The 26,753-nt window shown below is 44.1% G+C and overlaps 1 protein-coding gene across 7 annotated transcripts in view; it reads left to right on the top strand.

Annotated features, from left to right (window-relative positions):
• ABR (ABR activator of RhoGEF and GTPase) overlaps nucleotides 1-26,323 on the top strand; it is a 392,053-nt gene extending 365,730 nt beyond the window's left edge. For 6 of the 7 annotated variants that reach the window (XM_073565382.1, XM_073565385.1, XM_073565384.1 and 3 more), the window contains 7 exons: nucleotides 9,776-9,835; nucleotides 11,390-11,499; nucleotides 11,687-11,826; nucleotides 11,908-12,042; nucleotides 12,967-13,072; nucleotides 18,708-18,855; nucleotides 19,809-26,323. In XM_073565382.1, coding sequence (XP_073421483.1) covers nucleotides 9,776-9,835; nucleotides 11,390-11,499; nucleotides 11,687-11,826; nucleotides 11,908-12,042; nucleotides 12,967-13,072; nucleotides 18,708-18,855; nucleotides 19,809-19,898 — 789 coding nt within the window. In that variant the 3' untranslated portion in view covers nucleotides 19,899-26,323. Of the gene's footprint in view, nucleotides 1-837; nucleotides 1,229-9,775; nucleotides 9,836-11,389; nucleotides 11,500-11,686; nucleotides 11,827-11,907; nucleotides 12,043-12,966; nucleotides 13,073-18,707; nucleotides 18,856-19,808 lie in introns of those variants that run through there. The other variant, XM_073565394.1, reaches the window with a different exon arrangement.
• The last annotated feature ends 430 nt before the right edge of the window (nucleotides 26,324-26,753 follow it).

The raw sequence follows: 26,753 nt of genomic DNA, 5'->3' as shown, positions 1-26,753 counted from the left end.
GTGGAAATCGAACTGCACTCAGATGTCTTCTGAGTGCAGTCGATGGCTTCCTCAGACTCATTGACTTTCACGGCCGAGTGCGATGCGAATATCGGATTTAATTCAGGTGTGCTGCTTGACGGTCCGAGGAAAAAGTTAGACGTGTGCACGGCTCCGTAGACTAATATTGGTCAGAGCGCGATTAGATGATTTGTCAGATCACACTGGGACTGAAAATAAAGCCATGTGCATGAGCCCTAAGAAGAAGGAACATTAACAGGCAACAGACAACTCTTAGGATATGTTCACACTGAGCTGTTTTTAATGTGGATCTTAAAGGGGGTTCTTTAGGAAACTCCACATTAAAACTGCTGCAAATACTTTTATGAATAGGAAAACATTCTGATCGTTCACAGGGTGCTGTTTTTTGCCACTTGAAATAAAATCTACGTGTCAGTTCTTTGTGGAATTTCTGGTAGAAAACGCCAACTATAGAAAAAAATAACTGGAAAAAAGTGACAAAGAACTTTTTTTTTTTCTTCTCTTTTGTGTAGATTTCTCAGAACAATCCATATCCAAATCCTCAGTGCGACCATAGCCTTATATTCACTGCGCTTAGAGGGGCTGCAGAGCTGTAATCAATGAGTGCCAATGTGAGATTATGTTTCTGCAGGTTTGAACCTATTTTCGTTATCAAATGACCTCTAGGATTAATGTCCATTCCTTGGAGTGGTATCTAAATGGTTAAGATGTGTGTGTGAGGGGGAGAGCCTGGGCAAAAGGGAGGAGTGGGGGGAGAGGCCGCCTTTTGAATCCCCCTCCTTGCCTGTGAGCCTGGGCTCAGTTGGCTGGAGCTGCAGGCTGGATTCTGTAGGAAGCTGAGCTGGGATTTCTGTACTTTGCTGACTGGAATCTCTTCTCATTGATTTGTGCAAGAAAGGCTTCCTGGGCTGGAATGAGGAGTGACAGTGACGGGGAGAGCAGTGATCAGGTGGGTGGGGGGCCGGAGGCTGGTCCCTTATACAGGTGTCTGAGCAGAGGTGACACAGTCCGCTCAGGTGTATAGAGGAGATACCTGCACCGAGCCATGACGGAGGTGATCATGCAGACCGACTGCAACCTGAACTCTGTGTGTGAGCACCTGGAGCACTGCTGCCTGGAGAGGATGCAGGACGCGGGGGCCAAACGTCCGGCCAACACCGGGGCCCGACTCTGGGGACGGGTTCGGAATAAGCTGCTTAGACCAAAGGTAAATGACTCTTACCGCCTGTCGCTTCACCCCAGTTTTTGTTGTTACCCATTGGCGACTCATGCATTGGAAGGTTTGTATGGGAAATGAGAAGGATCGCCATTGGTACAGGTCCGGTAGGGCAGATAACTGGCGAGCTATGACTCCCCACTAGCTGAGTTCTCTGGGATTTTTTCAGTTGTGGTTTGGATTCTCCCCCCGCAGGAAACGAAGACCCAAACATTAGTCCTGTGTTAAATACAGATGTTCCTGCTGCCGGGCAGATTAAATAATGTGCTGTTGTGTTGGTGCCGACAGATGGCACGCTCAGCGCTGGAGCTTCTCCGAGCCTGCTCATTGTATAGTCCTTGTATTTAGCAGTAGATTGCGGGGTGATTTAGCCATATTCCGGTTCTGCTAGATAGAAACTGGATTTATAAACTGGTTTTAATTTGCAATTTTTACCACGTGCGGAGGACAATCCTATGTGATGTAGCAGAGCTGGTTATGGTCTTTTCGTATCTCATGTAGCAGAGCGAAGTCGGCTGTTCCAGCACTGCTACATCAGATATGATGTATTCCGGGTCTGTGATATCCTTGTATAACGGCAAACGAGCTTGTGTCTATTCGTGGATTGTAACGTAGATTGCGGAGCCATGTATACCAAATTGGGGTCTTTTTCCCGGCCCTGGTTGGTATCATTACATTCCCTTTGGGCCCTTGGTGAAGTCTGTTTTCTGTTGTGCAGATTGTTACCATCTGCGTCTTTGGAGCAGGACATCTACAGCAAAGCATCAGGACTGTATTCAATGTACAGCGTTTTAGTATCGGATGCTCTTATACTAGGTTATGTGGTGCTAGGCTGGGGCCGCACAATTGCCTTCACGCGGTGACTGCGCTCGTTTGTGACCATTGGATGTGATGGACACCATACAGCTGATCGGTTGTTTTGTTTTTTTGTTTGCAATTTTGGGCTGGAATAATGAAGCAATTACACTGCATGTGTCAATAAATGTAAGAGGCGCTTTGTATGGCGACTCTGGTGTCAGGCGTATATTCTGTAGCTGAACAGAGCAGAATCTGTGCTGTATACAGCAGTATCACATTGCAGACAGATGAAAGCGAGCAGAGCGGCACCGCTGCCCAGGAGCCATCCTGAATGACTGGCAGGAGAAGCGGCCTTTGTGTGTGACCATGAGGGCGGTCAGCAGCTGGTGCACCGGGCAGCTGTCAGGAGAATGTGGGGTATGATCTAACATGCGTGCCACCCCATTCCAGGAGAGCGTGCTAGCACAGTGCCATAGACGCCAGGCGTGCACAGCATTGCTCACCTCTGACCATGTAATGGCTAGGGATAGCAGCTGCGGAGGTGCAGTCGCATAATGGTGCAGCCTTGGCTTGTGACGCCATATAAGCCAGCTCAGGATTTTTCTTATTTCAAGAGGAAATATCTTCGATTGTCAGTTAGGGAATAAATTTCACTAACTAAACTGCATGGACTCCAACAAAAGATTTCCTGCAGTGTATGGTCACACAAGCTGGAGATGACCACCATTAGAATGGCTTACGGGGTCATGTTAATTATTGGTGGCTTATGCTTTCAGTAGGTCATCAATACCAGATTGGTGGCGGTTCAATACCAATCAGCTGTACACAGTGTATGGAAAGGGAAAAGCACAGCTCCTTACGCCATGTAGTGGCCGTTCTCAGGCGCTGCAGCCGAGCTCCTAATAAAGTGAATTGGCACTGAGCTGCAGTGGCCTCTACACTCAGAGCTGTCCGGGTCCATTCACTGTGTGCATCCAAACACCGCTAGTGTATACCCAAACAGAAGAAAATAGCGTAATAGTCACCAGGAAACTGACCTCATTTATTGTGTGGAAGTAAGTGGCCTCTGTTCACATGTTTAGTAGTTATTTCCAATTTTGGAACGGTTTTGGGATGGCAAAGAATTAAAATGTTCCAATGGGGATGGAAATGTCTTATAGTGGCTTCTGTTTGACTGCAATCCATTTTTTTTTTAGGTGGATCAAAATCTCATCTGCACAACATTTTTTTCTGGCCAAAAAACAGATAGCAACTGGATCTGTGTTTTTTTTCCATCGAAGTCTACAGGAAAAAAATAATGGATGGTCATTAGTTAACAGATAAAAAAAATCAGAAGCACTGCACGCACCCCAGAGACACCTCTAGTAAAATCCATTACGAATAGTACAAAAACACAGGCAGAATGGAAACCAACGCGTGCGACAAATCTATTTTTTGTTATATCTTGTGGTGTAGCATTTCAGGTGCGGTGGAACTACAGCTCCCAACATGCCCTTAATACCATACAGCCATCTGGTTGCCTGTGGCTTTTCCTGAATGCTAGGAGTTGTAGTTCGCTGGCGTGCTGAAGGTTGCTGACCCCTGTTGTACTGAATTCTTTAACTTTTAATTCCTAAAGTACCAGCAAACCTCTGTCTGTTGTCAATATTTTTTGGCTCCATTGAACCCCATCAGCTCAGAGTTGTCATGTTTTCCGTGTTCCTGATTTCCAGAACCTCATGACTTGTCTAGATAATGCCTGCTGAATTGTAAGATCATAAGCTCGGGGACGTCTGAGAAGGTCCACGCTCGTCTAATGAGTCAGGACCAGGGAAAGTGATAGTGTGGATGACTATACAGCAGGTGACAATGGCCAAGGACCGGCCAGACCGGAGTGATTCACTGCAGACCAGTATGGCGGGTATCTGAGTCACCCACAAAGACAGACCCTGCTTTCCTCTGATCTGACCATGGCTGCTGTGTCACCATCTGCTGTTATGTGAGAAGTGGGTTGACCTGGGGGACCTGTCATGTCTACATCACCCGCATGGGTGTTAATTGTTGTAATTCGAGGTGTTTCCATCCGACATCTGAACTCTTGAATGTTTGTGAACCCTTTATCTGGAGTTAATGATTTCTCACACAATGTGCCATTTACCTATTGTTCTTTAATAGCAAATTGTAATAATTATCCATCAAGATCTTGTGACACCACCACTAATGCACATGTATGCAGCAGAGTAGTAAATGCAAATAACAGAGCAGGCGTATAATCTATGATAATAACCAGTGAGTACAGATGGAAAGCATTGTTGTTACTAGTAGTGGTTCAGTGCAAATATGTCCGTCTGACAAAATATATACACCTAGGTGCTTCTACAAGAGTAATTTAGGAGCCCCATACACAATAGATAGCTGTCAGATGAACAAAAGATATCTCTCAATCAGTTGCCTTTCCCAACCCTGCTCTCCCGAGTGCTCCTGTTTTCTACAAAAGCCACTGCCAGACTTCTCTCGCAAGAAGAAAAGGATCTTATCTCTCACTACATCATCTGTCTAGAGGAGAGTCCGGGGCCCCCATACATATTGGACTGTTGGTTGAGTCTTTCAATGTTGGGGGTTCCAGTCATCGTTATCCTAATGTGTATGTGGGCCTTTAAGTTGAGATTGATGAAATATTTTAGGCGATTAAGTTGTGGCTGAGCAGTTGTGCCTGGCGCCGGTACTGGCGATGTGCTGTTCTGGCTCCGTACACACTTTACTTCAGGCCGGAGGTGATAACAGCTGACTGGTTGGCGTGCCGGGCGTCGGCGCAATCAGTATCAACAGGCTGGAAAACCCCTTGAAGAGCTTGTATATTTTCATATAAGGAATGGGGAGTGCACCCTAAATTAGGGCTTAAAATTGATTATTCCATCGTAACCACATTACCACCCTCCTGCCCCTGATCAGAGGCCGTCCTTCCTGGGAGCCTGTAGAGGAAGGACTGCATCCATTGCAGCCATGAGGTAAAAAAGTGTGGTGGTGTTTTTTTTTGTTTTTTTTTAAGATTGGAGCCATTCGATATAGAGGACCGACATGTCCGGTTTAGAGACAAGTTTCAGAAGGTCTCGTCTGTATTTCTTTGTTTGACGGAGGGAGGTTGTTTTGGCCAGCCTCCGTTGAGGTGCATGTATGAATGAAGAATGCTGATCCTACCGATTGAGCCATCGTGGATGCCTTTAGTTAGGGTGCATTCCTGTAAAAAATAATCGTAATCTCTCCCGTAGGTTTCATCATCAGCCCTTGGAGCAGAATTCTTACCACAAAGGTTGAATCAGGGCTTTTTCTTCTTGCCAGGAGTACATTCCCTTCTATTCCAGAGCAGTGTTTTGTCAGTGCAGATAGTCGGCTGCCAGTCCGTTATGTAATGCCGGTATTTGCTCCACATATGTATCCCGTTAATCCTTACAAATGGCCTCCACCATGGCCGGGTTGATTTGTTAATAGGAGATGTGTGCTCCTTCACAATTACATTTAAACATCCAGCGTCGTCTCATTTCCCCCGATTTTCTTCATTGTGCGCACAACTGTCAGGATAATTAGAAACATGCAGAGGGCATCGGCTTCCTATTCAGGTTGCTGGGTGGAACAGTTTCCATGGATGGAGCGTTATAACACAGAATGAATAACAAGGTCAGGAGATTGTGCACCGTCCTGACCGAGCCATGTCACCATTTCCTTTCCAGTTTATTGTTGTCTGCAGCATTTACATTTTTGATGTTTTTGCACCCTGTGATTTACAGAACACTTTGCCGCCTCCTGGGTCTTCATCAGCCATAATGCAGCAAACAAAGGCTCAGAATGGGCCAAAATGCCTTGTAAAATTTCTTTCAATATTTGATTTAGGAAATCATGGAGTTATGTCAGTGGCAGAATAATTACAATAAGTAATTTACCCTCTCCTAGTGTATCCTCACCCATCCCTGTAGACTGTGAGCCCTCGCGGGCAGGGTCCTCTCTCCTTCTGTACTTGTGTGTCCCTTGTCTTACACATGTTTATTATACTTGTCTATATTTCCCCTTTCACATGTAAAGCGCCATGGAATAAATGGCGCTATATAAATGCATAATAATAATAATCAGAACACCTAGGAGAGTCGTAGCTCTTTCTAGTCTATGTATGATCTTGAATATGATAGAAGAAAATGAACAGCACATCCAAACTAGTGTGTACAGGTGCCAACTAAAAAAATATAGCTATAGGAAAGGATAAAGTTGCACCCTGAATTGCTAAGAATGATAACTCTGGAACATTGGAACTGAATTACTGCCATAGAAAATAGGAAAATACTACGTTATGTATAAATGGAATATTGGAAAAATGAAACTGCAATATTGCTATGAAAAATTACAGTAAAAAGGAAAGTACTTGGCACATAGATTGGCCAATATATGGGAGGTGTCATATCAGGACAGGGACGAACAATGAAGGACGGCTTGACGTTGGCTGTTGGGCTCCCATAAATTGGCCAATCTATGCGCGCAGTACCTTTTTTTTACTGTAATTTTTCATAGCAATATTGCAGTTTCATTTATACAATATTCCATATATACATAACGTAGTATTTTTCTATGGCAGTAATTCAGTTCCAATGTTCCAGAGTTATCATTCTTAGCAATTCAGGGTGCAACTATGGTGTGCAATTAAAGTTTTTTAGGACTATATTCCATTTCCATTTATTATATATAGTATGAATGATGGATGACTAATGCTGGATAGAAACACTAACACATTTGTTCACAGCCCTTGAAGGTGAGTCGTGGCCGATATGCAGGACACTGGCACCAGATGACAGGCTACACTACAGAACAGTGACCATGAAGCCAGGATGTCCGTGCACTGTTACAGCCGCCATTTAATAAATAAATGGATGTCATCAGCTGTGGTCATTTACTTAAAAGTAATCTTTGCCTCCAGTCTCCTGAACTTGAATGGTCCCCATTGTGCCGCCCGGTGTTGGAGGGAGGCGCTGGGAGTCTGCTAGCGATGCATTAGAGATGGCTACCTGCTGACTCATGAGCTGAATTGCACTTACTCAGGCTTGTTAGTGCCGCATGCAGAATATTCTCTTTCCAGTATCTCGCAAGCATCCCTTTGAAGTTGCTCCGGATGGGGGACTCTTGGCTATTTGCTTTCACTGGAGAGTACAGATGAAATGTGAGAGGATAATTTTATTCAGGTCTGTTACTCCTTGTAATTACATCAGTAGGATGGGACCTCTGAATTTTGTGCGGTGGTAGAAAATAAAATAGTGGGTAATTTAACATCAAAAAGTTGTAGGTTCACATGGGGACATGAAATGGTTAAAAACCGCACCAGTTACTGGCCCAAAAAAGCACCAAACAAAGCGTCTTTGGTTCATGTAGAACTCATAATGGTTTGGCAATCTGGATTGTTTGTATACATGTGAAAAAGGCTAGACGTGGTGTAAAGAACCGTGGCTTGTAGTACGCAGCATGTGCCATCTTGAAATTTGGCTCACCACCACTGAATTCTTCTAGCACTGTCCAGTTGAGAACAACAATGTCTATGACCACTACGGTTTAAGATGTGTGTGAGGGTCTGGTCTGAGCCCTGAGACCTTGAATGGGGCACAGCTCTAGAACCAAACACGACCACAAGAATGGACCAGCTTGTGTGGCCACAATGAAGGGGAGAGTAGCCACCTGTCCGTTTTGCTGGTTGGGTCTTATCCTGGGTGGTGGACGCTCACTGATCTCATGTTGAGGCCTGGCTTACACAGGTACTCGCTGTATTTTCCTAGATATTCCGCTCTCTGTAAGAAAAATGTTTTCATTGACTAAATTTATACTTTGACAAAGTGTCTAGAAAACTATTGGATCTTCCAGGGGTTATAGGATTGTGGACCTAAATAAAAACACTAAAACAAGCGTCTCCTTGGGTGCAGTATCTATCAAGTGATACATCTTCGTCATCGGCTTGCGGTGGATAAATATATGCCGTGCTTGTACGAGACCCCCTGATATGCCTCATGCTTTCTAGACCTAGAACCAGCCGTCACGTACATTGCTCTGGGCTGTTGGATATACGGCGGACACAGGATTAGGGCCCCTGTGCAAAAGCAGTATGTGGACCCGCGGCAGTCCAAGAGTCCAGCCTGCGACAGAAGACGTTATGGAGGTGGTAGTGGCCACTGATTGCACTAATGAAGTGTCTGCTCCTGCATCGGAATATATATTCACATAATATAATGAATTGTGCCCGTGTTGGAGGGGTTTTTTTTGTTTTTTGTTTTTTTGTAACCTTGGGCAAAATAAACTTAAGCAGGAAATGTCTGCCTGCCTTTCCCAGGGGTTATAAATAGATGAGAAAATGTTTTCTAGACCCTATTGAAATGGAAACTTGAACTTTCAGATTCTCGCCTGTTTATCCCATGGCTAATTGGATAGAAATAGATTTTTTTCTTGAGTCTTGGAGAAGCGTTTGCAGTTTTTTGACAGGTGCAAAAATAGAGGGCCGTGCTTTGTTCTATCTTTGTTTTCTACCTTTGTGTTGTCTGCCGTGATATCGTTGTACAAGAGGCAAATGTCACGATATCTGTAACGAGCGGGAGAGCAGTTGTGTGCTACATTCTGCTGATTGTTGGACACCGGCACGGTGTGTCCGTCTGTAGCTTTCTTGCCATTCACCACTGGACTCTTGAGGTTAAAATCTGGCTTGAGAATGTATGCGGCCATACACCTTGTGTCTCCAGAGGTATGTTTTTCCTCGGTGTCCTCTTTGTTTTTTCCCTATAATAGTCTATGGGTTTGTTTACTTGTCTGTGGATTTTTCTTTTTCTGACCGAGTGGACCACAACAGAACTCAAACATGTTCCGATTTTGATCTTGGACATTGATCAAACTAACCAATGCAAGTTTATGGGTCCGTGAAAACTATCGGACAACACTTCATCCAAGTTGCAGCCTAGTGCTGTCCGATTTTCATGTTAGAAGATGCTTAAAAAATCTTCTCATATGCAATAAATAAATACTTATAAAATTCTGATGGTAAAAACTGACCAAACTGATGAAAATTGGCCCATTTTTTGCATACAAGTGAAATCACTGATATTTTGCTGAGCCTTTGAAAAAAAAAAAAACTTTGCCTGAACTAGAGACAACTCAATGTGTATAGGGTCACTAAAATTTCCCCTTTACTGCAGATCTTGAGAGAAAGAAGGATCAGACATGTTGGATTTCAACAATCCCTATCCTTCGTTCTCAATGGAGTTAAGGTTTGAAGGCAAAAAATTGGAATATTCTGCAGTGGCCGAGTCAATCACCAGATCTCGTCCCCCATCGAGAATACATTTCACATGCTTAATACAAAACTTCAAGTCCAGTAATTGCCTGACAAGGATTCTCCACAAAGTATTTAAAAATGAACATTTTATAAATGGTAAAGTTATTTTGTCCAATTACTTTTCAACCAATGAAATGAGGAGGCTTTGTAGAAAATTTCTTTGTTCAACCCCTTTAAGCCTGAAAGTCTCCAGTTCCGTTATATCTCACTTGTTTCATTTTAAGTAAAAAAAAAAATAGTGGCTACAGAGCAGAAATCACAAAAATGTGGTCACTATCCAAATATTTCAGGACCGAACTGTAAATGATAGGAAACTGTGTGCATCTACTCCCGGTGTGAAGCGATTGCATATATGTGTTACATGATAACAAGAAACCAGACAAGTCTTAACCTGGTTTCTTTTTTCTTAATAGCTGGATCCTCAAGCAGTGCAAAGCAAGAACTGGCACGTGGACGTGATCGAGATGAACGGGGTAGGAGACATATACAGTTGTTGTTGTTTTTTTTTTACCATTAAATGGGTTGTCTTGTCTATGCAATTTTACTAATCTAATAAATGTTTCTAAAAATAAGCAACTTTGCTATTTACCTATCAGTAAAAATTAGAACTAAAAGATTTCTAATTTGGTAGGATATTGTTCCTTGTTATGGCTATCAGCCAGCCTCCTAGACTTGCTAGCTGTTTGTTATATACTGCAGACTGCAAACTCTGCTCTAGAGCTAGCCGGATGGCTTGATCGGGGCCGGGTGGCTTGATCTGGCCAGGCTCAGTTCTCCAACACTTGTCCCAGCCCTAAACTGTTAATCTCTAGCAGTCATGGCAGCATTGTGCTCCTGAAGTCCTGAAGGAACATAAGGTAACCCTTTTAAGACAACCATCTCAACTTGTATGGTTTCTTTACATAGCTAAAGCATGGTGGCTCCGTGCTTGGTATTGTTTTCCTGGGCACAAATCCCGTGAAGGGCAACATCTGCATGGGGTTTGTATGGTTTCCCTCCAGGTTGCAATTGATATAATCTCTACATAACAGTGTATTATCTCCCCTGAATACATGGTACAATGCGGAAACCTACACATTTTATTTTTTAGTTTTGAACATCGAAGTACGGTTAATAATTTACTAAACTATAATGATATCAAGTATTTGTCTTAAAAATTCCCCAGACCTGATAAGTATTATTTGCCTTGGAAACCGTGTCAAAAAATGTAGTTTGGCTGCACTTAGTCCTGTTTTTATCAGTTGGTGAAAATGTTCAGGTCTTTCTGTAAGTGGATATTACATCACCAGAACATGGTAATATCACAGACTCTGCCCCCGGATTTGCAATTTATATTGTGTCCATATTTTACATTAATGAGCCAAATTAATTGAGCTCGGTCACTTCTACTGAGTGGTGAGTGAGTCTCAGATTGGTTTCTATATCTGAAATGTTAGGTTCTCTTCACTCGCCAAGTTTAATGATAAGGGGGGGTCATTTTTTGGCAAAGGGGTATTTTCAAATTTGGAAGTTATTTGAAAGTTTGAAAGATTCCCTTCCCATGGGATACGAGATATCATTCCAATCGCTGAAGAGCCGACTGATCCCCACCGATCCCAAAAACAAGAAAATCTCTGAAGATCCCCTATGTGAATGGAGTGGTGGTCAATCATGCACACTGTTGTTTCATTCATTCATTCATTCATAATGGGACCACCAGAGATGGCCGAGGGCTGCGCCTGGCTATCTCCAGCAGACCCATAAAAATGAATGGAGCGGCACCGTTAATAATTGACCACCGCTCTGTTCAGAGCTCCTGTTCTCGCGAATGATGGCCGTCCTATTGATCGGACCTCCAGTGATCTGGAAGTTATTTCCTATCCCATGGATGATAGGAGGTAGCTTGCATTATTTAAACATGCTGTTTCTCACTGCATCAGTTCACTTCTGCACATACTGTAGATTATGGTCCATAGCTGGTACTAGTATTGTACTTGTAGACATATTGGCACTTATTGTTTTTTTTTTTTTTTTTTCTTTATTGACAGATCAAAGTTGAGTTTTCGATGAAATTTAGCAGCCGGGACATGAGCTTGAAAAGGACGCCCTCTAAAAAGCAGACGGGGGTTTTTGGAGTTAAAATCAGTGTGGTAACCAAGTAAGTAGACCACCAGTAACATCCTCACCTCTTACCCTTGGTTTTAATGAGCACTTGGGAAGTCTGTCAGTTTCCTCTGACTTTCGCCAATTAGTAGAGCCAATGTCGACATATAAGCGCATCTTCTCTGGTGACGCCAAGCTTATTACTGCTCCTCTAATGAGCACACATCTGTCTCTTCTGCCAGGCGAGAAAGATCTAAGGTGCCATATATAGTTCGTCAATGTATAGAGGAGGTGGAGAAACGTGGCATTGAGGAGGTCGGGATTTACAGAATATCTGGAGTGGCTACTGATATCCAGGCCTTGAAGGCTGCATTTGATGCCAGTAAGTGGAGTTGATATGTGACATAACGTAATGAGATTGGGGAAAATTTATCTTACGGAGCTTCTTTTATTTCTTTCTTAGATAATAAAGACATTCTGATGATGCTCAGTGACATGGACATCAACGCCATTGCTGGCACCTTAAAGCTTTACTTCCGGGAGCTCCCAGAACCCCTCCTTACTGACAAGCTGTATCTGGCTTTTATGGAAGGAATTGGTAGGAGTCAATTTACATTTCTTTTCTGTAATCCTCTAACAATGCTTCTCATTATGGCAATTAATAGTCAATTACATATTTTTTTAGTTTTTTTTTTTCCAAGTATTTGAGCTCAGATCTTTTAGGTACAACACCAGGATCCATAGAAACCAATCAGCTGTTCGGCAGCAAGGCCTGATGATCATTCTGGTGATGGTCAAAATTTTACATGACACTGTAGGTCTAGGAGAGGGGGAAGCCAGGCTAAACTGGAGCAAGAAGGTGCTTCATAAATTAATATCTGGTTACCTAGAGCTGACATGGTGAGGAGGCCCAGTTTGCTAGTCTGAGGATTTTGGCCACAGAAGGGAAGATTGCCGTGGTCCGGCTGCCACAAGGGACCGGACAAGACCCGGGATCAGGGCAGGGCAAATCTTTTTACTCAACTCTCCAACATGCCAGTGAAGTCAGTCTATAATACCCTGTCAGCTCTGCCATAATGGGAAATGGAAGCAGTACTTTGGTGCTACGCTCTGCACTGCCAGAATGAAGGGGGTCCCAAAACTCCTCAGGATGGATTTCACTAGGTCTACTTACAATGTCGTATTGCTGCCTCCTTACCAGGCGAAAGCAGGGCAACGACACGTCAGTGGCAGCTCTTCCACAGTATAATGGGAAGTGCTGGAAAAAGTGACAGATCAGCATGAATATCCAATTAATACAAGTTATTCATCTTCTGCATGCTGCATCTACAATGGATAGCAGCCCATGTATGATATACAGAGGAGCACGCCCAATGTATACCCACATGTGTGCGTGTATCAGTGATTAGCCATTCCTGGGCCGGCTCGCCCCGGTGGCTTCTGGTCCAGCTGTGGACTTTCTCCTGTGGGCGATTGTGCGCTGCTGGTGAGTTCTAATCATCCTGTGTTTCCATGGTTACAGCTCTGTCTGATCCCGCTGCCAAGGAGAACTGCATGATGCACCTTCTGCGCTCCCTGCCCGACCCCAATCTCATGACCTTTCTCTTCTTGCTTCAGCACTTAAAAAGGTAAGTAGATAAAATACAGGGAAGGATATGTCACTTTTGCCATAAAGGAAACAAAAAAGTTGCAAATTTTGTTGCACGGCCTATGTACGAAAAAATTGAACCTTTTCACTTCTCACCATTTTCTAAAAGTGGCTAGAAAGTGGGCTACCAAATTTATTAGGAAATACTACAAAATCGGCACAAACTGCATCACTAACATAAATTTCCAATATCCGTCATTAGAGCTGCCCAAGATGCTCCACATTTATTGAGTTGTGTGTTTCTTAAACTGATCTATGGGGGTAATGGCTCCAAATTTATTAAGACTGTTACACCAGTGGTAATGATGGTGAACCTTTCAGAGACCGAGGGCCCATACTGCAACCCAAATCCACTTATTAAAATGACAACATGGCAATTTAACCTGAATGTTGAAATTTTAATTTAGAAAAAAACTAATACACCTATCCTGGTATATCGCCTCCCATCCTGGTATATCGCCTCCCATCCTGGTGTATCGCCTCCCATCCTGGTGTATCGCCTCCCATCCTGGTGTACCGCCTCCCATCCTGGTGTACCGCCTCCCATCCTGGTGTACCGCCTCCCATCCTGGTGTACCGCCTCCCATCCTGGTGTACCGCCTCCCATCCTGGTGTACCGCCTCCCATCCTGGTGTACCGCCTCCCATCCTGGTGTACCGCCTCCCATCCTGGTGTACCGCCTCCCATCCTGGTGTACCGCCTCCCATCCTGGTGTACCGCCTCCCATCCTGGTGTACCGCCTCCCATCCTGGTGTACCGCCTCCCATCCTGGTGTACCGCCTCCCATCCTGGTGTACCGCCTCCCATCCTGGTGTACCGCCTCCCATCCTGGTGTACCGCCTCCCATCCTGGTGTACCGCCTCCCATCCTGGTGTACCGCCTCCCATCCTGGTGTACCGCCTCCCATCCTGGTGTACCGCCTCCCATCCTGGTGTACCGCCTCCCATCCTGGTGTACCGCCTCCCATCCTGGTGTACCGCCTCCCATCCTGGTGTACCGCCTCCCATCCTGGTGTACCGCCTCCCATCCTGGTGTACCGCCTCCCATCCTGGTGTACCGCCTCCCATCCTGGTGTACCGCCTCCCATCCTGGTGTGCCGCCTCCCATCCTGGTGTGCCGCCTCCCATCCTGGTGTGCCGCCTCCCATCCTGGTGTGCCGCCTCCCATCCTGGTGTGCCGCCTCCCATCCTGGTGTGCCGCCTCCCATCCTGGTGTATCGCCTCCCATCCTGGTGTACCCCCTCCCATCCTGGTGTACCCCCTCCCATCCTGGTGTACCCCCTCCCATCCTGGTATATCGACCCTCATCCTGGCATATGGCGCCATCCTGTTATTTACTAATAGTTGAAATGTTAAGGAGGAGAGGGGGCATTCCTGTCTTGTGCCATTTAGCATCCCTTTAGCAGAATCTGTAGTGATGAGAATGAGCACATCTGGACATGTTTCTTTCAATATAATCAAGCCAATCTGGACTTCATTTAATTTCTCCCATGCAGAGATTTGGAGAATCTGGTATGGGCTGCAGGTCCTCTAAGACCTTAGGTCACTATCGACCATTGCTCTTAACAATTCTCTCTCCATTAATGTCTAGACTCTGCACGCGGACTGATGGGGTGGCGTGTGGGCTGAGGAGAGTGGCGACACCGCTAATGCTGAGATTGAGATTGTAGCGTGCGGGTGCCCACAGGGAGGGCTCTGCCTGCCTCCTCTCACGCGGGCCATAGGTTCTCCACCGCTGCTCTAAGTTGACCATTAAAGGAAACTTATGTTGACAATGTCATCTGATCTGCAGACAGGATGTCATAGAGCAGGAGGAGCTGATCAGATTGATAAACATTTTTTGTGGGAAAAGTTCCAGTATAATTTTCATTTTATTTAGTGAAATCCCTGGTGATTGTATGCACAAGTCCAGTGGTTGGTCCTAGTTACTGATTGACAGTCTTATCTGTATGACCGTGCATGCAGAGAGAGCTGTCAATCACTAGTAAGACCGCCCACTGGACTAGTATACATACAAACACCGGGGACTTCAATGAATAAAATACCAGATATATTGAGTATTTTCCAACAAACCTATATATAATTCTGCTCAGCATCTCCTTCTGTATACCATACCAGATTGGCCTGCATATATAGCACGACAGGCTCCCTTTAATGGTATATACGCATGGCTGAGATACTTAGTGAGTTTTCTGTCCTGATTTTATGGTTTTTGTAAAAATTGCCTTCCGATTAGCAGCACTGTGGGTGAGATTTTATGAAATCTTCTCCATACACTACAGAGAAAATCTACAACTTAAATTGGCTGGTATGACAGATTTGCAGCAGATTAATTAATGCTATGGATTTTCGCAGCAGATTTTGCATTGTAAAGGATGAAATGTGCTGCAGAATCCGTACAATTTGATGTGGGATATGCGGTTGTAGATTTTCCTACATGGACGTCACCTAATCGTTATCAGTTCAGGAATCGTGGGCTCTGATCTCAGATTTTTTGCGAATAGTCAGCCCATATAACGTGTGGTCACATAGTCAAGATTTGATCAACTTTAGCTACTTTCTGCTGGTAAGAATATCCAGGCTCAGCTTGTCGAGTGACTTCCCATCATGTGTTATGTAGTGTATAAACCGCCCGTACAAGCGCCCTTCTCTATGATGGATATAATGAGCAGGAGTTGGGTGCACTTTGTGGTGTTTGGTCTCCAGATTTTCATCTCCCACATTGCACGGACTGGAGTCAGCTGAAGCTCGGCCCAGGTAACGATCGTGACTGGGACACGCAACATTTCTAGTCTCATATTTTTCCATGGCTACAAATCTTTAGTAAATTCCTCTTATGAGAATCAGGCCAAGAGTTTAGAGGAAAAGTCAAGTTTTCCATTTGAGAGACGGGTACTCGCCAGCTCCCACATCTGCCTTGGAGGGAACATGAGAGGAGGGGATACACAGATGTTTTTCTCATAGCAGTAGCTCGTGTGGCAGGACCTAAAAAGGCTACGGCGAGCATCGCTGGGAAAGTACAGTGTGCGGCAGCGAGTGTCCTGGCAGAAAAGCCACTTTTATATCTGTAGAATGAGTTAGTCAGTCCGCCGCACATCACCACCGCACTCTTACAACTGTGTGTACTGACGGATTAATAAATGATTGGTTGGTTTGTGGTTTCCTCCACACAATATAACATGGTGGTGCTAAGTCATACTGACTGTACATATGATCCCTTCACCCATGAGAGAAGAACCTGGCACTATCCAAGGACAGGACACCACTGAGCAGTTCAGTCCGGAAAGTAAGGTAGAGTACATTCTGCCCAGATGTAGTCGGCTGTGTGGCGATTCCATTAGTACTGACATCCAGCGTCCACACAGTGCAAACACTAGGTACATTGGTGGCTGAACGTGGTACATGATGGAGTACCGGGCAGCTGCACATAATTGCAAAGTTAGGACAACAAATATTATTACTGTGCTCCGTGGATGACATTTTTTTTTTTGTTAGGAAGTTATAAGGGTTAAAAGTTGATCCGCGATTTTTATATTTTCCAACAAAATTTACATAAGCATTTTTTAGGGACCACCTCACATTTGAAGTGACTTTGAAAATACCCAAAAGTGACAGAATTTTACAAACTGCAAAGTCCTCAAAACTAAAGTCAAGAAGTTTATTAACACTTCAGGTGCTTTACATAAATTAATGGAACGTGGAAGAAAGAATGGAATATTTTTACCTTTTTTCACAAAAAATTTGCATTAACCCCCAAATTTTTACTTTCACAAGGATAACAGGAGAAAATAAACCTCAAAACATGTTGTGCAATTTATCCTGGGTACGCCGACACCCCATATATGGGGGGAAAACTACTGCTTGGGCGCATGGCAGAGCTCTGAAGGGAAGCAGCAGAGTTTGACTTTTTGAACGCAAAAATTACTGGAATCGAGAGCGGATGCAGTGTTGCGTTTGGAGAGCCCATGATTTGCCTAAACAGTGGAAACCCCCCCACAAGTTATTCAGTTTTAGAAACTGCACCCCTCAAGGATTTTATTCAGGGGTATAGTGAGGATTTTTAACCCAAAGGTACTACACAGAATTTGATAACATTAGATCGTAATATTAAATATGTTATTAGTTTTGAGTGCAAATGCTCGCTACTCGAGTTTGCTCCAGGGTGCTCTGGTATGCACAATATCACGGGTGCTCAAGCGACCCCGATGAAAACTCAAGTAGCGAACAGTGGCCACTCAACACTAGTCATCATATCGTCATCGGTTTTTTTTTTATTTACCTTTGAAAAACACCACCCCTAACCATAGCCTAACCCTAATGGCAAAGAATGAAAGAAATAAAAATTACTATAAAATAAAAAAAAATTAATCTGACTATGGGGATAACATACTAATTATTGGCTTTTGACGACTGTGATGGGGTCTGGAGATTTTCCAACGCTGGGGGACGCTATAACCTTATCCCTGATCGCTGTTTTAAAAAGTCAATGAGGGAAAAGTCCCCTTAACAGCCGCCGTTTTAATGCTTATCGGCGGTCTTTAAGGGGTTAAAGAAAGGCACACCAAGCAACAAAATAAAAAGGAGGAGCTTGGGAATTTTGCAAAACAACCAATTTGTGAAAGCAGACATAAGTGATATACTGGAAATCCCAAAGCAGCAATGCCAGAGTTGACCAGGACAGGATACTGGAGAAGAAGAGGAAGTGTAAGGCTTCTCACGCAGTCAACCAGTTATCCTGCTTTGCACTGTTGAGGGGCAAAAACCCTGAAACATATGTCTGAAAATTGAATTTCTGGTTTAGCTTCCTATTCTAAGTCGTGACAAGGGTCTTTAAAGGATCAATATTGACTTGTAGGATTGATTCCTCCAATACCAGGTGCTAGAGCTCCAGTCTCTTCCTCTCTGAAGAGGCTATTTGCACATTTAATTTCCTAGGGGAATACAAGTATTACAGGGCTTATAAGTCTCCATACTCCAACTTGGCGCTCTCCACAAGCAAAAACTTTACCCACTTTGCGGTGTAATGCAAGCTGTTGTTGTACAGTAACATCTGACTTGCAGGAATTCAGAAGATGCTAAGTATTATATGCTGCTATGTAATGGCCATAGCAGAGATAGCACTCAATGATTTAACGTTCCTTTTTCAGATCCTTCCAAAAGCAGGCAACATTGAGAAGGACCCTAAATAGCCCATTATCTCCTCCAGCTCCTCTGTGGTCTTCATTTACTGCCGCTCACCTACTGATGGCTGCAGCCAGTCACTGACCTCAGCCGTCTTGTGCTGTACACCCGTGATCTGCTGCAACGATCATGTATGTAGCCGGCATGTCATTGCTGAAGCCAGGTAAAGATTGATAAGGGGTGGATGTAACGTGTGCGGAAAGGTTTTTGTCTGTAGGCAAATTTTTAATAATCTTGGAAAACCCCGTTCACATAGGACAGGAAAGCCCCTGGTCCGACAATAAATTAGTCCCCTCTTTGTAGCCTCTTGAATATATACATCCAAACCAAATGTCTAGGTGAAGCCGAGAATATTTGGGTCATTTCCATATTCTTGTACTTTTGCAGCCTGAAGGTTCTTTTTTTTTTTCTATTTTTGTTCCATTTTGATTGTAGGGTTGCAGAGAAAGAGCCAATCAACAAGATGTCACTGCATAACTTGGCCACTGTCTTTGGCCCCACATTACTAAGACCCTCTGAAGTGGAAAGTAAAGGTCACACAAACCTGGCATCAGACATCTGGTCACACGACGTTATGGCACAGGTAATTATCCTCTATTTTGCCTCTTGGTGCTTTCCTCTGATGATATCTAACTCATGCAGGTGGGATTCGCGCTTGTTCGTTCCCCCACAGATTACAGATGGCAAACAGATTGTGTAAAGCGGTGAATCCCTTTAACTAGAACTGAATATTGCATTCTGTGTATGGGCCGGGAAACAGCTTTAAAACTACTGAGCATTTTACATGTAACTTGGAAACAAAAATGACATCTCGTCTTGCACCGATCCAGAGTGACTTCCTCTATTATCATCCAGAGCTGCATTTACAATTCTGCTGGAAGTCATTAAGAACAGTCAGCAAACTTCTTAATGAACAAACTCTTACAGCGGAGATCCTGTGTCACGTTTCCTTTTCCTAAATCTCTGCTGGGAGATTTCAGCCCTAAAAACTGTAGCCTTGTGAATGCAGCTCTGGAGCAGATAATGCTATGTATTTAGAAACTTAAGGCCCCGTCTCACATAAAGAGATCGCTAGCAAGATCGCTGAAACATCACAGGTGTTGTGACGCAACAGCGACCTCGCCAGCACTCTCGCTACGTGTGACACATAGCGGCGATCGGGCCCCGCTGCGATGTCGCTGATCTTGCTGGTATGTCCTGGGGCATTTTTTGATCGCTGGTGTCCGGCTGACCAGCGCGCATCGCTGTTTGATGCCAACGAGCGACGTCATTGGCGACGCAGAACTCAGGGACGCAGGCGGGAGTCGTCAGAATAGCTGCTGTGTGACAAGGTCCCAATGACCGCCGAGGTCATTAAGCGGATCACCGTATCGTTGCTGCGTCGTTGAGTAGATCTGCCTGTTTGGCAGCTTACTAGCGACCATGTAGTGACGCACCAGCGATCCTTACCAGGTCGTATCATTGTCTGGATCGCTGGAGTGTCACTATGTGTAACGGGACCCTTACTCAATGCTTTTTTTTGTCTTTCTTCTTCAGGTCCAGGTCCTTCTTTACTACCTGCAGCACCCTCCGATCAGTTTCTCAGAGCTGAAGAGGAACACTCTGTACTACTCAACGGACGTGTGAGCCGACAACCAGAAGACCAGGCGGCTCCTCTTCTCTCTGTGCATTTGGCAAAATAGATTTGGAGACGGATCCCACAACCCAGAGCAGCCCCCAACTTGCTCCTGTTCATTTCTTGAATCCTTTTGTACAGAAAAGTGGAAAGAAAACTATAAAATAAGCGGCACTGTGCTCCCCTTGTAGCGAGCTGTATTTTGTATATTGGTTTTCAGGCATTATTTTATGTAGGAGCAGGCGACCCCCGGGGGAGCGGAGGTTTGGAGAACTTTCTTGTTATCCACATTCCTTCATGTGAGTCAATGGTTTGGGAAAATCTTGACACCTCTGCTGAATTAAAGGGTCTTTTAACCTGCCATATTCTCAACACCTTGTGCTGGAGACTGCAAGCTGCACTGTATCCTTCCTCCCCTCGGGGACCACAGGGGCCAAACATGAAACCCATAGTTTGACAGTTGCCCCCCGCACATGGAGAGTGGAGGTTGATGAACAGTGGGATACTCTGCTCAGTTCTGCGATATTTTCCTTCATAGACTTGGCAGAATATGAGCGGACGTTCCGTCCTAACGTTTTTAATTCTAAACCGTTGCCATGAAGTTTTCTTCTAACTTTTGTCTTCTATTGTGGATGAAAAGTGGTTTTGGTCCTTTTTTTTTTTTTTTTTTTTTTTTTAATTTTCTTTTCCTAGTGGATTTGTCACTTGTGATTTTTGCTGCTTTCACAAGGTGGTACGTTTCTGTTACTCCTCCCGGAATGAGGAAATTGACCGGTACCGGAACTGTACCACAACCGGCGAGGTGGCGCGTCTGCCCTTAATCACGTCCAATCAATTCCGAGAAGTCAGACGCCCCTCGCTGATGCCAGACACACGCACGCAGTCCCCACAGTAATTGGGAAAATGAAGTTGTAAGAACAGACGGTCAATATGTCGTGTGTTTAGATCTATCTTTACTTACGCCAACATATTGGAAAGTAAAGGTTGGGTCTAGCTTAGATTTCTTTTTAGAACCATCACCACTGTTCCACGGGATGTGTCTGGTATTGCAGCTGCACGCTAATAAATTACAAAGGGCTGACCTGCAATACCACACTCCTCCTCTGAACAGGTGTGGTGCTCTTTTTTTTTTTTTGTTTTAAAAAAGTCAGTTTTTCTAATCCAGGATGCCCCTGTCTTTTTTGCAGCGGGGGGTGACTGCACAGGCCGTGTCCTTTGCTCCTTCTCTCCTCCATTCACACACATGCACGTGATAATCCATGGCAGCTTCTTGTGCAGTACATTGCTTCTATTTTTGAGTTTCCTTTTTTTTTGGTTCCTATTTATTTGTATTAAAGGTTAAAAGTAGAAAAGCAGAAAAAAGATATTTAAAGAAACCAGAAAGAAAAGGGCGAGGTGGGGTACAATACAATGAGACCTTGGTTCGCCTCCATCCATTGTAATGACACTGAAGAACACACATGACTGCATCATTCTCAGCTGTGGTTTTAGGAAACCCTTAACCACCCCTCCAGGGGGAAATGAGGGGATTATTATTTTATTGTTTTTTTCCAAGAGAAACTTTTTATTGCTATTGATGGCTCTGGACAGGGCAGTAGACAATGCGGGCTGTGATTGATCAGCCGCACGTGTAGGAGTGCAGGGGGCGCAGATTTGGCTGCTTTTACGGCCATTTATTTGATTTTCAATAAAGGGATTGGATCTGATGTCGGATCCCGAAGTTAATGTGTGTTAGGTGATATTCATTATGATCCCGATTCATCATGTGCTTGGTTACTTTCTTGCCTTTCTTTTCGTTGTTTTGTTTGTTTCTTTTGCTTTATATGTTGCTTTTTTGCGTAAAATGTTGCATGCTAGCCTTCAACTGCACACAAAAGTTTTTGTACTCTTGATAGGGTCCAGAAATACAATTGTGCAGAAATTTTGCAATATTTTGACAAGTCACAAATGTTCAATTAGTCAGAAAGATTTGGATAATAATAAACCACACTCAGATTGTTGAGCAAATCTACAAAATCACAAGTGCTGAAAAATCTAGCTTGAAGGTGCTGCAAAAACCATTCTGAATTTTGCACAAACCGAAAAACCCAAATTTTTAATTAAAAAAAAAAAAAAATAGTGAAAACAATGATGGATCGCTGTAATGTTTCTCCTGGGACTCCCCCTGATCTGTCCACAGACTATTCCTCCTTGGGATAGCGGATAATCATGTTTGTTGTTTGTTTTTTTAGAATGTGGGTTCATATAATATTGGTCTGGTCATTTTATGCCGTAAATTTCAGTAAATGCATTAGTGTTTTGTTTTTTGTGGAGGGGTGGGGGAAGTATTTTAGGGTGACTGCATTTTACAAGTTTGCAGCTGACAGTAACCTGAGCCCCAATATTCATGGGGTTAATGTGTTTCCTCCTTTTCATGGATTAATCATACATAGGGTGAAGTCCTCGCCTGCTCGCACTGGTGCCCCAGTCCCCAGAGCGTAGTATAAGGACACCACAGCCAGGGATGTGGCCGTTATATATCCCTTTAGGGCACATTTTGCACCAGGGTAGTGTCTCTCCAATTACAGGCCTAATAACTTGATTTGCTGGTTTAGTACAGGTCATCACTCCCGGGTCAGGATTTTCAGTAATGCAGACATAGAAAGAAAAAAAAAATTATGGAAAATATCATCATCCTTTAAAGGATGGAATTGGATCTTGTTTTTCAGGCTGCAGTTCTTTTATCCAGTTGAAGCTATAAAACTTCCATCATTTTCATTCCATATTTACGGTATTAAAGGGAATCTGACAGAGATCCTGATTCCAGTGATGTGTTGCTTAGTTAACTGGGTGCAGCAGTTCGAATAGTCATGGTGATATCTCTGCTGCAGAGCTCAGATGTTGAGCTGTGTATAACTCTGTCCACACCACAGCTTTCTGTGTACTTTGTATAGTGGCAGAAAGCAGATAATCAATGCTGGAGAGGCGGGGGTTGGACTAGGAGGCAGGAGGCCAGTTGTCCTGTAGTGATAATCTGCTGATAAAACACTCATTGTATTGAAACAGAAAAACACAGCCTGGTAAGTGATAGACCACTGGAATTAGGGTCTCTGCCCCTACATCATGGTGCTCTCAGATTACCGATCAAAAACCTGGTGACAGATAGCCTTTTAACATATTAAAGTAATGCAAAATGACTGTAGGAGACATAACAAACTCTGTAAGGCTGGGTTCATACTGTGCTATGACAGTCCGTTAACGCTGCCATAGCCTCCCATTAACTAGCACATCGCGACGTATGGCGTAAAGCGGCACACGTTCGCAATGTGCCGTTAAGCACTGACGGAGCCTCGGACGCGGGCTGCAGCGTCCAAGGCTCTGTCACCGCTAGCGCTGACGAATCATCAACGCTAGCAGTATAGCATATCGAGTTATGCTATAGCTTTAACGCAGCCCGTCATCGCTATGCGTTAATAGGGCTGGTTAACTCTATGTGAACCTGGCCTTAGTCCTTGTGCGGTTATGACCTAAACAGCCTTGCTTGAAATCCAGTGCAGAGAGCTGATCCGGCTTTTCCTGGTCCCGTATTCTGCTGGTAAGAGAAAACCAGGCAGGAGAAGCCCAATTTCACAAACTTTCTGAATGATGAGCACTAGCGCTGAAGGGAGAGGAGGGAAGAATAATTAGATACTTTTCTCTTTTTAATAAGAACAGTATCAATGAAGGGAACATCAGATGCTGCTCGGATTCTCTTTGTCCCTTTAAATGTCATGGCCGTGTACATGACAGGAGCGGCTGGATTTGCCGTCGCGCTCCAGTGCAGCAGAGTACGTCTTGCTTTAGTAGCGTTTCCTCATAGAAGAAGCGATTCTGTGCTTTGATCACTTTCCTTGCGCAGTGATTTTCCTTTTTCCCTCGGTGCAGTTTTAGAAGTCTTGTTTTCATGTTCATGACCTTCATAAATGTTAATGTCGTCTTGAGAACACTATGAACCGCAAACAGTTATGGGTCATCCGGCAGATCGGCGCTGTCCTGTTACTGGCACTAACGCTTTGTGGATTCTGGTAAATCCGTCATCCGTTCCAGCTGGAGATTTTAGAAGGAGCTGTGGGTAGTGCTGAATGTACTGCTGTCAGCCTCGTATGCGGAGGGTCGGATATACTGACTCTTATCTTTTTTCAGATGGAATTACTCCACGTATAAAGTACGATCAGATTGCTCAGCAGCCCTTGCTGGCTCAATGTCTGCGCAGAACAGCTATTTATCTCATGAGATATCTCTGTACGTCAACTAGAAGAATGTGCTCAGACATGAACATTGCTGGATTTGTAGTGTTGAGAGAAGAGAATCTGAGAGCAGCATGATGTCAGGGCAGAGACCTTGATTCCAGTGAAACCACTCACTGAACTATGTTGCCGTTTCATTTTTTTTTTTTAATTACTATTTTATCAGCAGGAGATTATCACTAGAGGAGGACTAGTTGTTTCTTGCCATATATTCCTCTTACCCTGTGTAAACCGCCACCACCACTGACAGCTTCCTGTGTACACTGTCAATTACTGGTGTGGGCAGGGTTGTACTGAGCTCTGTATTCCGAGAACTGATCTGCAGCATAGAAAACAGCGATTTTATCAAAACTGCATAAAGCAGCACAGTAAGTGACACATCACTGGAATCAAGGTCTCTGTCCCTACATTATGCAAATTTCAGATTACAAAAACCTGATGACAGATTCCCTTTAAATCTAATCTTGAACTTTTCAAGTTTTTTTTTTTCCCACAGTCCTCACGAGGCTCAGGGCAAGTGTCAAAGCCCAGGATGGTCACTTCTTGTAGTTCCATGGCAGACTAGCTATTCAGGGAAGTGAATACAATAATTGCCAGATTTACTAAATATGAAACGTCCTAAAGACAAGCTAGTAGATAAACTCTAGGGATAGAACATGTGGCCATACTACAGCTGACTTATACCCAGTAACCTGACCGAATTTACTGCCAATAACTGGTTGCCCCCATTAGAAAAATGCAGACGAAACCTACAGATTTACCATGAATCGATACTAACCCCACAGGATAACAGGTGCTGAATTTTGCGCTGGTTACAAAACGACCTATAAACCATCTATGGATTAGACGCATCCCCAGACGCTCATGTACTGTACAAGTGTTAAAGGGCCAAGCTTAAAGGGGATGTGCAGTGCAAACAACTTATCACCTATTAACAGGTTAGGTCATAAATGGCAGATCGGTGGGTGTCCAACTACTGGGGACCCGCAGTGATCGATAGATGACCAAACTTTTATCTCCGTTCCAAAATAGCACAGCAGGTTGGTCGCAACTGCTGCTCCATTCATTCTTTCTGGAAAAAGTCAAGTGCAGCGCTCGGCAACCCCATAGGGAATGAATGCTGCCCATGGTTCTTGGCCGGCCTGCCCACGCCTTTAGGACAGCTTTGTTACCTGCGTCTTCTGCCTTTACACTAAGCAGGCACGGACTAGTTTTCCATTCTTTATGTTGCAGTGACAGGTCTAGTGAATCTCTAATCCTATTCTAGAAGTTCACAGACTCTGGGTTGGGGAACATTTATTTTAAGGGGTCGTCCGGCCTTCAGTTACAAGTCTGCAGTCACTCTATGCATGGTTGTGAGGATTTTCCGGCTTCGGGAGCAGCTAGCACGTGACCACAACTTTGCAGCTTGCATACATGTGGTCACATGCCGACTAGACTTGCGCAGCAGCACACAATCCAAGTGATGCAGAACATGTCTAGTCAGAATGTGGCCAGAAGTATGCATAGTGCAGATTGTGGTCACATCACAGCCCGCTCCAGGTGCCTGAGAATATTCAAAGTGCGCAGTACACGCAATGTGAGGAGTCACATAGAATGACTGCAGACTTGCAGCTTAAGGCCAGACAAACCCTTTAAAGGAAAAGCAGCTATTTGTATCTTCCATGATCTACTGAAAATCCCGTTTGTGTCTGATCTTATAGTTTCTGCGTTTCTTTGTTTTGTCTTTTTTCAGAACTGTGTAAAAAATACTTATATCTGTTCTGTACAACCAAGTAGCCATGTTGGCAGCCAGTATATCTTGATGTAACCTGCCTGGCCATCCATGGGAAACTGCACAATAAACTTATCCACTTTACATGGGGACGATACAGAACCACGACCCCCATCCTGCCCTCCACATTTCACACACTGTCATTGGCAGCAGATAGAAAATATTATGGTTTCCCAGATTTCTTTTGGGGTTTGAGATTTTTTTTTTTTGTTACATCAATATTGTATTTATGAAGCCCAAGGGGGAAAAAAAAAAAACCTAAAGGGATGGAAAAATACGCCTTGTATATTTTTATTTTGTGTCTGTACTGTTGCCTTGTCTGTATATTATTATGATGCTAGAAATGGAGCAAAAATAGTAATGATAACGTTAGTTAATAAAAGATTTACAAAATGTCGTTTTTGCCTTTTCTCTGGAATAAAGGACAAACCCCTAACATGAGCAGAAAGTCAAGAATTAGCGACTGAAGAAGCGCGCAGCCCTGCACCCAAGTGCTTCAGGTGCGTGAATCCCACCATGTATTAAAGGGCGACTCCACATCATACACCAAAGCTCCCATACTTTCATTGGCCAGATATATGCTTAATATATCTCTTTCCACACGTTTGCCTCAACTCCATTGAACATTGCTCTTGACTATGCTTTTTAAAGGGCTTGTCCAGTGAAATTGCGTATCGATAAGTCAGGTGATAACTTACAGATCCCTGGAGGTCTGACAGCTGGGACCTCCACTGAGCGCCAGAAGGACTCTTACCCCATGTAGCAGCACTGCGCAGACCACCACTCCATTCATTTTCTATAGGACTGCCATTTGCTATCCTTGGCTT

Source organism: Dendrobates tinctorius, unplaced genomic scaffold (genome assembly GCF_039654945.1).
Source record: "Dendrobates tinctorius isolate UK_male_01 unplaced genomic scaffold, ASM3965494v1 ptg000016l, whole genome shotgun sequence".
NCBI lineage: Eukaryota > Metazoa > Chordata > Amphibia > Anura > Dendrobatidae > Dendrobates > Dendrobates tinctorius.
The sequence above is the reverse complement of the archived record's forward strand: the minus strand, read 5'-3'. Positions and strand labels throughout refer to the sequence as shown.